Consider the following 13,021-nt stretch of genomic DNA (forward strand, 5'->3'; position numbering starts at 1 on the left):
ACTGAAAGGATTAAGAAACGTTGCATACATTCATAGAGTTCTAATCAAGGAAACGAAAATTTATTTGTACTTAACCCAAGTATATGGGCATTTCAAGATCCATGTCATGCAATAGAGACAATAATTTAACCGGGGTAAAGTGGTATAGGTGAAAGTAATGAAAAAAGTATCATCAGATAGATTAATTTAATTATAAAAGAATTAAGACCATAAATTCAAAATGGTTTCACTTTATAAAGTATGAAAATAGATCTACTCGACATTAACTTGCTCTCGATATTCTGTCGACTTCTTTTGTCAAATTCCAATATTTACGGCAAAACCTTTGAATATATTCAATTAGATAAACTCAGTATAATCTATCAAGGCTTTATAGGATTCCTAAAGTTCTCAAAATGATCAAATTATAGTGACCAAATGAAGAAAGTCGAAGGTTTGTGCTTTGTAGTTGTTTATATGGGTGATCGGCGAGTTGTCTATCACCTGATCTGCCGTAGAACAAGAGAAGAAAAGGTTATTCAGAAGCATACACAGGAACTATAAAATAGGGTACGTATTACTTCAGTGTTGTATGATGTAGGATGAAGATAAAAGTATTGTAAGATGGAGAATTTTATAAGTTAAAATAGCTTTCCTAACGTTACGTCCAACTAGACAGAATCATGACCCGAGGTGGATGATCATTTTATAGTTCATGTACGAATAACTTTTTAAGTAAGGGGTTGTAGAGGGATACTGATATCTTTATCAATCAAAATGTCCACGTGCAGTGTATTATGACTGAAGAATTCCTGAATGACCCATCTTCAGAGCTGTTTCGGGTCAGCTGGTCTGATAAGTTATATTTGGGGTCAGCGAGTGATATTAGTCATGCTGTTATTTACATAGGTAGTTTCATATATATATGTTGTATGGTAAATTAACTTGTATATTCAGCATGGACCACCAGTTAACCCAAAGAAACAGTTGAATCAGCTGATTGACGTCATATGAAATAAAGATCATCATTTTAAGTTTCACCGCCACAAAACAGGTCATTTTATTGATGCCCCCTTAATAACTTTACATATTAAATGACTATAATCTTCAATGTTAGTTAATAGTTTGGAGAATTCAATAACGACTGTGATGCATGATACTAAGAATACGGTTTATTGAACAATATTAGATAAAGTTATAGGAAGGAGGGTTATGTATATTCTGTCAAATATGGGGTTAATTATTGCAATTATGGTAAGTAAAAATGATCTAGAATGGTCTTGTATGCCTTTTAATAAGCTTTGAGCACAGGTGATTGTTTCATGCAGTGTAAGTGTAATGCTATTGTAGAGACTGCAGTAACAATTCCTGAACATGACTTAGATCATTATATTTTGTTGAATGATATGGTGATAAGGGTCATGTATTGGTAGAAAAGTAGTTGATATGCAAATGAGCTATTTATACCTATAATGACTCTCCAATTAGCCAGAATTATAAAGGAAGAATATTCATATATTCATCTTTTGCTGCTCACTAGTTTTCTTAGTTACCCTTCTGGCCATCGACTTGCATTACCCCATTTTGACTAATTTATTCTTGCACTTCCTTACAGGAAACTGTGTATCACAAATTTTAGTACATCAGATGGAGAACGGCAACCCATTAGAATATAAACATGTGCCTCTTTCCATTCTGTTATTATTCTAGTGTTGAATGTTATGACTTCTGGTCAGAGACAGGCACTTTTTCATACCTGATGACATTTGATGCGTCAAATGTACTGCCACTTTCTTTTAGTTTTCACACACTCACTACACATCTTCCCTTAGTTCACTACACATCTTCCCATAGTTCCTTATAGCATTCCCTGCCAGTTCCCACATTGTAAAGAAAATTGTGCTGGATGCAAAAAATTAAAATGCATATCTTTGAATACCATTTTCTGTTCTCAAGAAATACAATATGAACCTTTATTTTCTCACATCAAATTGTTCTTTATGAAGTATGCGAGTTTATTTAGTTTTATGGTGAGGCTGCTCCAATTTGCTCCAGTCATGTGTATAGGAAATTTTCCTTGGATTGCCATTTATTTTTTTTTTTGTGGGAATGTTGCAGAAAGATTCCTCCTTAAACTTGTGGACATAAGTTCTTTGTCTTTTTGCAGCCATCATGTCGTCAGAAAAGAAGACAGAAGAAAAGAAGCCAGTGGAGGGAACCACTGAGGAAGCTAATTTGGGTAATGTAATCACCGAGGGTGGGAGACTTGTCAAAATGGAGGTAGATTATTCAACTACATGTGATGACAAGATACCGGCAGCTCAGCAGATGGCTAAAGATGGCCGAGTACAGGAGGCAGTGGAAAGCTTAATGGTGCTTGAGAAACAAACAAGAACAGTGAGTACCAACTACCACATTAATCCTTTTCTGTGAACTTTAAATCGGACTTCAAGTATTTCTCTTAATTTATTATTTCCTATGTTTTACTCAAGACCTGGCCTTGATGAGTACTACTTTTACTTTAGTGTCATCTCATTAGTTAGCTGGATAACAAGTCTGACCTAGGGAGTGATATATCTTCGCTCTTTGCTTGATTATGGGGTTGGGACCTCAGTTCTTTAAACTTAATTCCCTCAGAAGGTGCATTTATGCAGTTAATTTATGCCTTTTGAATGGTAATAGAATTCATGGTACAGTTGGAGAGATTTTATTTTTTATTCTCCTTCTTCAGAGACAGTTAAATGAAAGGCAAGCTTTGGAGCACTTGCATTGATAACAACAAGTTATTGTTTTTGACAAGTACTATTGAACAGACTTGTTCAATGCATACTGGTGCATATTAATGATTCTAATGCATGATGTAGCCATGCCCTATCTTCAAAGTTTCTTTACACAATGAATGGTTTAGGACTTGCATTGAAGATGTGTATGGTTAATTTCTGAGGTTAAATGAACTTGAGACACTGAGGGAATGACAGTACTAATAATAGGTAAATTTGCAGATGTAATTATTGATGTAAAAGAAATCCAAGGAGGTTGTAAGAGCAACAAAAAATAGAATGAATTTAAGTGTAGAATTTGTCTAGGTGTGGGTGTAGGGAAGAGGTGAATGTGACAAATGATAAGGATATTTTGTAGTGTAGGATATGATTGCTCATGATAAGATTTTTCCTTGTCTTTGCTTTTATTTTTGAACCAATATTCTGCATTAAGTGGTTATGGAAGCATACAATATCTTATAGAAATATGGGTACTCTTAAACAGAGGAAATCCTTTAGGACCATATGTGAATTCAGAACATAATTTTTGATAATTGAAAACTACATAGTATTTTAAACAGAAATGGAACATGGTTATGGAAAGTTTTATTGATACTTTACTTGAAAATAGGAAAATGTTCATGAGTAGAATGGAGAGTAACAGGGATTGATCATTATATAGCATATACAATTTGGTCTGACATATTAGGCTGAAAAGAAGATATTCAAGCTAGATTGTACTAATGTATTAATGGATGAAGTGTGTGGTTTGAAGAATCTGTGCGAAAAATACTTTAGAAAGAATAGTATATAGATATATGCCGTATATTGAATGGAATGTTTTGTTTTATGCTTATGTATCAGTACCCTTTTTAAACTTTTCTTAATCCTTTGTTATGCTTTTACCATATGGAAGAATATAATGTGTGAGTGATATTGTGAGGTTTACAGGTTGTAAATTTTGTAACTGATAACTTGGCTTGAAGCAATAAGACTTACAATTGATTTTTCTCAACTATGTCAACAGGGAGCTGATGCACATTCGACAAGCAGAGTACTGGTTGCTGTAGTAGAAATTTGCTTTGAAGCAGGAGAATGGAACTTGTTGAATGAGACAATTGTTACACTCACTAAGAAGAGATCCCAAATTAAAATGGCTGTCACAAAGATGGTTCAGAAGTGTTGTGAGTATGTGGACAAGACTCCTGACAAGGATGCTAAACTCAAGTTGATGGATACATTAAGGTATGTTAAATCTACTGTCCAGCCCAACTCAGTATTCCCTCGTATATTGTATTCAATCAGTTACCAAGTCTCATAATTTTTCACACCCTAAGCTTTGATTTAAATTTTTTCCGTCACATACCCATGAAAGGAGTTTAGGGGAGTGTGTGAAAGGAGGAAGTTTAGATGGAATGTGAAATAAGCAAAGTAGTGAGGTGCAGCTTGGGGATGAGACATATTGGTTTGGGTGTCATGTTTTTTTTTTTCAACAGGACGGTGACTGCTGGCAAAATATACGTGGAAGTAGAACGTGCACGGCTCACCCATAAATTGGCAATGATGAAGGAAACTGAAGGTGACATTACTGAGGCTGCTACTATCTTGCAGGAGTTACAGGTTGAAACCTTTGGCTCAATGGAACGTAAAGAAAAGGTAGGCATCTTTGTTGTAGGCCTCAGGGGACAAATCCCCCTCCTGTATTATCACTGTCTATAAGTAAGAGCAAAAGGATCAACAAACACAGTTAAACAAGACATCCAAACCATAGATTTTGTCTCCTGGGCTGATGTGCAACTGCAGGACAGCATCACCGACCAAGTAATCTGTAATTCTTGTCACAACAGACAGAAATGAATCCAGCATATACTCAAATTTCACACTATTCAGTCAACCGACATTGCTCAGTAAGAGCTCATCTATTCTTGACATCACATCCAAAACATATAAGAGGTTCATATAACATGTATATAACATTATTTCTAAGGCCAGATGCAAAATCTATAAGCAAGAATGATTAGAATGTGTCACATTTGGACAACAAATATTATCATTGAATGCAACAGATAAGCAAATCATCTGTACTACAGTTAGTTAGGGTATGCTTCCCCAGTAAGTCAAAATAACATCTGTATATTTCAGGGAACACAAAATGAAACTCTGCGTAATATCAGAGTGTATCCTATTTCCCATCATTATCCAGCTACACACCAGAAAAAAGCATTGTATCCCCAATATCAACTAAAAATTACTTCCCAATACAAGATTCTTTAACAATGAAGGATACCCAATTTAAAGCGTGATCCCAAAAACTTCCCTTACACCTCTGTCATTTATGCCTATCATCCAGCCAATCACGTGTCCTCAGCAACAGACATCTTTGCTAAATAACATCACCATATACACTCTCAAGTACAACAGCTTTGTAACCCAATTCAGGCAACAGCTCCCACCACTTTGGATACTGATTTCTTCTGTGACATCATGCATAACTCTGAAATTGTACTGAATCTGTATGAGAAAAATCAACATTTGCATGTGTATACATGGTGGTTGGTCATTGACGGTTAGTGATTGGATAAAGAAAGGTCACTCTAGCTGACCTTTACTATAATCAGTTGGGTGCTAATCCTTATGATACATTTATGATTGTAAGATTGTTGTGACTAGGATTGGATAAGATGCATTACTTTCTTGTAAGTTTTTATACGATGCATTTCTTAAAACCTTTCAGTGGCAACTTTGATCATCTCTTATAGTTTTTTGTATTTAGCAAATTTAGCAGTTCATTTACAAAGCTGTTTTATCATTAATAATTATAATTGTTAATAATGAAGATAATTACTTTCATACTTTATGTCGTGACGTCTCATGACAGTCATTTGATCTTAATCTTATTTAAGATAATTGTTCTTTATTTTGGGAGTGTTAAACAGTCAATTGACGTTTACAGGTGGTTTTAGACTAAAATTTGTAATGTACCCACCAGGTTGAAATGATTTTGGAGCAGATGCGTTTATGTTTGCTGAAGAAAGACTTCGTCCGCACTCAAATTATTTCTAAGAAGATCAGCACTAAGTTCTTTGATAGTGAAGAAGTGGATGATCTGAAGCTTAAATTCTACAAGTGAGTTTTCTCAGTATTAGCGAGTTTACTCAGTATTAGCCTTATTTTCTCTATTGGATTTTTCAGTTACTGATAGATGTGTAGCTCATCCACAGGGTAAACTGTCTGAAAGAATGATTAAATGGAAAATGAAAGAAAGCCCAAACATTAAGTGAAAGAAAAGGGGAATGAAGACCCATCATGCAGTCTTGTGTAAAATGGGAATGAAGATCCAGCATGCAATCTTGTGTAAAATGGGAATGAAGACCCATCATGCAATCTTGTGTAGAATGGGAATGAAGACCCATCATGCAATCTTGTGTATGATTGATAGAATGATTGAGAGTAGGTTGTGCATTTGGCATTTTGTTGAGTGTAAAGAGCTCTGGTGTATCAGAAGCAGTGAAAGAATTTGATTGTGTATCAGACGAAGAGGACTGAGCTAGTATTTCGATATTAAAGAAGAGTCCTCAGAGATGTGCTATGTCATTTTACTGTAATTGTTCAGTTTATATGGTGGAAATGATTAGGAAGACTACTGTTTGCTTCTTGGATAGACTCCCATGAAAAAGCTGTAGAAGTAGATACTGGGAGTTGTCTGTAAATAATTTCATTTATTTAAAGTAAGTGGAAAAGTTAAGGAATGGCAGATGAAAAAAGCATTTTGATCCGGGTGGTAATGACGGTGTTTAGCACAAGTTTTTTCATTGTAAAATTTACTCGCCCATGAATCATATGATTTATGTATTTCATAACAAGTGATGGAGTAAAAGTTTTAGAGAGTCAGCATGTTTTGGGAGTTTTCAAAAAATAATTATAGAAAATGTTAGGTGTAGAATGTGCATCAATGGAATTTTTGCATAGATTGATGTTTGATTATACTGCACTTCATTTATATCACATAAAGCAGAGAATTTTGTTTTTAACATTTCTAATAGTTCAATTTTCTTTACAGCCTGATGATTGAACTTGACAGCCATGAAAGCTCTTTCTTGAGTATTTGCCGTCATTACCGAGCTATATATGACTCCAAGAGTGTGCAGAACAATGAAGGAGAAAAGAAGCGAGTGCTGAAGCATGTTGTCCTTTATATAATTTTGGCTCCTTATGATAATGAACAAAATGATCTTCTTCATCGAATCAAAGAGGACAAGACACTTGAGGATATTCCTCAGTATAGGTAAGACTGATGTAGGATGAACAGAGCTTTGCTCTTTCATTAACTGTTTCTTCAAATGGTGGGGTATGTAAGAGATATGTCCATGTAGTTCCTAATACCAGTGTGCTTTGCAATGGCATTTACAACTATCCCTACCAGTCTTCAGGGCCTGGTACTACAGATATTATCTGTAGAACTTTTCTGCTTTACATTTATGGTATCCACTTATGATACTGTGTTACAGGACAGATATCCTTCTGACAAGTGAGTTAGACTTAAGCAAATTATACCACAGAAAAGTTAGAGGCATACTGATTTAATGAAAGAGCACAATGTTGGGTTTTCATTTATTGGTGTTTAGGCTTTTTTTTTTCTGAAGCAGAAACAGTAAAAGCTGTTACTGACTTAAACCTAAAGTGGAGCAGCTAAACACCATACTGTGAGACTGGTCCAAACTGAAATCATTAGAAGATACATTGCTAATTGACTTGTATAGACATAGTCTCTCATTTTACCATTGTTTGAAACATCATATTTGATAATTACAGAAGTAGGTACATAAATATGTTGTTGAAAATTATAGTTTCATAACTATCATATTGTGATATCAAGCAGTGCATAGGTTTGGCATATGCCAGATAATCAAGCTTTTCATGTATATTAAAATTCATTGCCCTTATAGGATTATTATGAAATTTTCAAATTTTCAGAGACCTCCTGCAATTGTTTGTGACCGCAGAATTGATTAAATGGTCAAGGCTGTGTGATGTGTATGAGACAGAATTAAGGTCAGACGCCACATCAGTTTTTCCAAACAACGAGGATGGCAATGACCGATGGAAGAAGCTCAAAGATCGTGTGGTAGAGCACGTAAGTTTGTTTGATGAGTGTTTGCATGGTATTTTACATACATATATGCCACCAGCAAGTATATGTGGTTTTAGTGAACTATGGTTAACACATTGTTTCAAATTTCTTCTCCTGAGATTTTTCATTGGCCAGTGATTCATTTATGACTAAGAAATGTTGTAGCTCACTAATCCATTTATAGTAAATTAAGTCAGTGCTAGCTGTCAAAGATGGTTAGATGTGAAAATCAGCATACATTTGACTTTACAAATCACATTAGAGTCATATGTAGCTGTCAAAGATGGTTAGATGTGAAAGTCAGCATACATTTGACTTTACAAATCGCATTAGAGTCATATGTAGTTGTAAAGTCATCCCATTAACACTATTTATTTTCATTTATTCTCTATCTATTATACTTTGTCGCTGTCTCCTGTGTTAGTGAGGTAGCGCAGGGAAACAGACGAAAGAATGGCCCAACCCACACACATACACGTCCACACACGCACATATACATACCTATACATTTCAATGTATACATACATATATAAACACAGACATATACATATATCCTAACCTGAGCCAGGTACCCATTTTATTGACAAACCCCTAGGGGTGGATGAACAGCTGGGTTGACCAACTGCTTTAACCAGGATTCGAACCTATGCACTCGACCCTGAATGGCTTGTGAATGCGTCATGGTCTGGAACGCTAACCTCTACACCATGGAAGCCAATATCCGAGTGTTTCCTCCAATTGCTAGATCTTAAATTGTATCAGAGAAAGCTCTTGGAAAGTTGCTGTCTTCTTGCAAACTTCTCCAAGTGATGAGATATATGCAAGATGAATAGATGGTATATGAGATGGCTCTCCTGATGACTAGTAAACCAATAAAAGAATCAATTAATTGAGAATATGGATGGAATGTACGAGAGAGAGAGCACTCAGGAGTTCGTTGTTTCTTAGGTAGCACCAGGAACAAATGAAGAAACGGCCTCATTTGCTTACATTTGTTCTCTAGTGGCCATGTGTAATGCTCCAAAACCAGAACCCCCAATCCACAACCAGGTCCTGTAGATTTTTACATGATTACCTCAGTTACTTCATGTGCCTGTTGATTCAGTCCATTAACAGGACATCACCCCAGCTCGATTTACCCGTTGCAGTAACGACTATAGATACAACCTCACCGAAGATGACTTCTCACTGGTGATATACCCACCTGCAGGTTTAATCTGGTATCATCAGGCATGCATATATGTTGTATATGATGCTTGTTGATGATATTCCCAGATTATTTAGTTGTGGGCATTGACCCTGATGTTTATCCAGTCAAACTACCTACTTCAATCTGGCACTGGAAGACTTGTTTATTTTATTAATCACATTGCAGAATATTCGTATGATGGCCAAGTACTACACTAGGATCCACTTAAAGAGGATGGCAGAGCTTTTGGATCTCTCAGTGAAGGTAGGTGTGATATATATTAATAGCTTATGATGCAAAATACTATATCATCAGACATACCAGTCTTTGCCCTTGCAGACAGTGATGTCTTCTACACGCTCCTCAGTGCACTACAGCGCTTTGCCGTGTCACTAACCCTGTGATTCACTTTTAAGCTTCCTTAATTATCTGTTGTCATAACCTCTCCCAGGTACCTGAAATACCCCAATTCCTCCAGGGTCACTGCATTCAAACTCGCACTCCAGCCAACCTGTCTCAGTAACTTTTATTTACTACCTTACTTTCATTCTCAACCCTCAACTTACTTCCTTCACACACTGTCTAACTTAGACACCAGCCTATGCAGTTTCTCACTTGAATCTGTAACAAGAGCCATATCATGTACTATTATTATAGTATGTGTTTATCTATGTTATTTTTAATTACCCAAGGATCACTATCCATAAATGAGTCCTGGTATTACCCAGGACCTCTTTCTAAAGGCACCTGCAGCCCAAGGCTGTGCTATTACAAGTAGCAGGTAAGCATGGACTCCTTTGAAGTGAGAAACTCTGATAAGACTGAACTCCCAATGATACTGCCTCACTGAAGGTGACCCTTCACTTTCATTGTAACCTTTTGCAGGCAGAGCCTGCTATCATCTATGGTATGCATATACATATATGCATAATGTATATGAGATGGCTATGATGGGCATTCATATGTCTATGTCATCTCATCTACCATAAAACAAAAATATTTTAGAAGGTTGTCTCTGTTTTGAAAAGTTGTTTAACATTCTATCCTTACACTTTCATATCTGCTTGCTTTAACTTATTTTGCCCTTTTCCTCTTAAGAAATAAGGTATTTCAGACATTAGCTGATGCTTTATACCTGACTTATGTCATGTCTTTTCATTTTAGGAAAGTGAAGAATTCTTGTGTCAACTGGTAGTGTCTGGAACAGTAATTGCACGCATGGACAGATTAGAGGGTGTAGTCAACTTTGGCACAACTCCAGAACATTCCCAGCTCTTGAATAGCTGGTCTGATTCATTGCATCATCTCATGGCACTTGTCAACAAAACTACGCATCTAATCAACAAGGAAGAAATGGTCCATAAGCATTTGTTGACCGTTAAGGAATAATAGCTTCCACATAACAGTGCCTCTTAGCAATATGGATGGTCAGAATATACTGAGGACAATATAAATAATTTTTTTTTAATGTATTTTCTAGAATGTAACTAAAGCATATCACCTCAACATGGTTTGTCATGTAATGTAAAATATTAGCCATCTCAAACACTGTTTATACAAAGTATTTTTTAACACCTTCTTTCAGGAATTTTTTTTGTGTTGGCTGGTTGAATATTTATGCATTTGTAGAGGTGTTATCCTTACCAGTAAATGAAAACACAAGGAAAATTTGCACGATTATATCGTATTGTAATTATTATATTTCTTAAATAAATATTAATACATGTAAATCACTACAATTTTCAATTTCCTTACTTTAACACAAGCTGCCAGCTTAAAAGATTTTCTATGTCAGTGAGGGGAAAACCATATGGCACTGGAGGGATAAAGGAAATGTGGAAATCCAAAGTGGTATACATTACTCAACAGGCTGAACCAGGGGCATATGATGTGGTTGGGGAGACCTGGAGAGGTCTGTAGGGCTCTGGTTTTGATGCATTATACATGACAGCCAGAGGGTGGATGAGAGCTACCTCAATCTTGCCATAAAAGTAAATGTGTATGAAAAAAATCAGTTTTACAAATTGATGGGAAGTATCACAAAAAATCAAAGAAAAATTGAGTTGTCGAAATTTGTTCCAGCTAGAATATTTAAATTTAATGTGTTATGTGAGCTTGGCTTATCGTGTTGTTGACTTTTAATGACTGATACATCTTTGTCTCTTCATTGCTACCACCAATGGATTACTGATTCTCTAAAAGCTTTTTCCTGAGGCAACAATTCAACATCTGCCAAATAATTAAAACCAGTGCTTAAAACTTTGTTAATTTGCCACTAATAGAAGTATGTTATATGCCAGGTCTGTACCCTTCCCCATTGTGTTATATGTGCAACTGAAACACTAGGAATCTTTCTTTGTGCTAATGGTATCATCAGTCAACTGTAGTAAAGACATATCTAGATTTCAATACAAAGCTAAAGCCTCAGTAAAACCACTAGGTCCACAGAAAAATTCCTCTCAGTCTCAAAGTTATTCTTTCACAAAAGCCTAATTAGCTGTGCATAAACACTGAAACAGAGAAACCACATATTTACAATCAGAATACATTCAACTAAATTAGTTTGATATATAGAACTATCTAAGGTGACATGAATAAGACAACAAACAGTTTCTTGTGTTTAACAAGAGGAGGCCTTTAATGAAGGTGCTACCATTTAATGGCGGCCAGCTTGAGCCAGAGCAAGACCTGAATATTCTAATGGCAATACCCTTGCTCCTGTCAAGATCAAAATAAGAATGTTTAACGGAATATGCCTCAACTAGCGGAAAACTTTCCAAAAGAACATGGCTTAAAGTATTAAAAGGCAACATGGAGAAGTTAAATTATGATGTCAGGCTTTATTCACTTTCTTCAATATAGTACATCTTTAGGCTTAAACAGTTTTATGAACTTTCTTTACATATACACTTCACAAACTCTTATTTACAAAGGTGGCTAATTTGCTTTTAGGAACAAAGCAAGAATTGTACAAATAGCATACTTAGCTATTGTGCGTCATAACACAAATCTCAAATAAAAAGAATAATTATTAAACCTCCATGGCTTGCAAGTACAGCACTACGGAAAAACTTTTCAGCTTAGGGACAACAGCACCAACACCTCCCTTCAGTAACAAAACTTGAGATTTTTAAACAGTAGGTTAATTACAAGATTCCCTCTTACATAATCATAATGAGTTTGGTAAAAGTTATAACTCAAGAGACACATTTACTTGTTTATACTAGGGTACAAAAACATCAGAAAGAGATTTATGCTAATCTAATACATTGATCTGTGTAATTCATTTTTTTGTATATTTCATCAATGCTTTCCCCTAACTAGCTGCAGAGGTTTAAGTTTGTTTATTTTATCCAGTAAGGTGTGTGGTGGAGTGGTGACAGAGATGGTGGTGGCAGTGATGGCATACATAGATCATCTGAATGGGGAGGCAGTGTGACATGAGGAGAGGTAAAAGATGCATGGACCAGATGTCTGTTTTGAAGAATTTGTGAAAAAATATTTGATGAAAAAAGGGAACTATGTTCAAAGCATGAACATAACATGGTTGACTGAGAAGCCTTGTGGAAGATACCATGTGTGCAAGTAAAAAAGGAGGAGAGGGGAGTGTTTCTCAGTGAAGGTGGGACTATGTCAAGGATGTGCTGTTACCATGGTTGTTTTAATCTTTTGATGGAAAAGGTGGTGAGGGAGGTGAATACAAGGGTCTTAGAATGAGAAGTAAGTTTACAGTATGATGGGTTTTTGGGAGGGGAAGGAGTAAGGAAAGTGGAATAATATGCAAATGATATGACTCTGGTGGCAGACACACCAAAGAAACTCTAGATGCTGGTAACAGCATTTGGAAGAGTGTATGTGAAATGAGAAAGTTGAGAATGTGAATGTGAACAAAACTATGGTGATGGGATGCATCAGGGATTTGAGACAAGAGGGATCAGTGGAGAGGACCTGAAGTAAGTGGAG

General features: G+C 35.9%; 1 protein-coding gene across 1 annotated transcript; it reads left to right on the forward strand.

The window, feature by feature from the left end:
- Positions 1-410: 410 nt before the first annotated feature.
- Positions 411-10,788, forward strand: Rpn5 (regulatory particle non-ATPase 5). Its single transcript, XM_071692372.1, has 9 exons — positions 411-549; positions 2,147-2,376; positions 3,766-3,983; positions 4,235-4,394; positions 5,728-5,864; positions 6,799-7,023; positions 7,713-7,872; positions 9,245-9,322; positions 10,223-10,788. Exons 2-9 carry the CDS (start codon positions 2,152-2,154, stop codon positions 10,445-10,447), a joined length of 1,428 nt encoding a protein of 475 aa, XP_071548473.1. The 5' UTR covers positions 411-549; positions 2,147-2,151; the 3' UTR covers positions 10,448-10,788.
- The last annotated feature ends 2,233 nt before the right edge of the window (positions 10,789-13,021 follow it).

This window comes from Panulirus ornatus, chromosome 53 (assembly GCF_036320965.1).
Source record: "Panulirus ornatus isolate Po-2019 chromosome 53, ASM3632096v1, whole genome shotgun sequence".
NCBI lineage: Eukaryota > Metazoa > Arthropoda > Malacostraca > Decapoda > Palinuridae > Panulirus > Panulirus ornatus.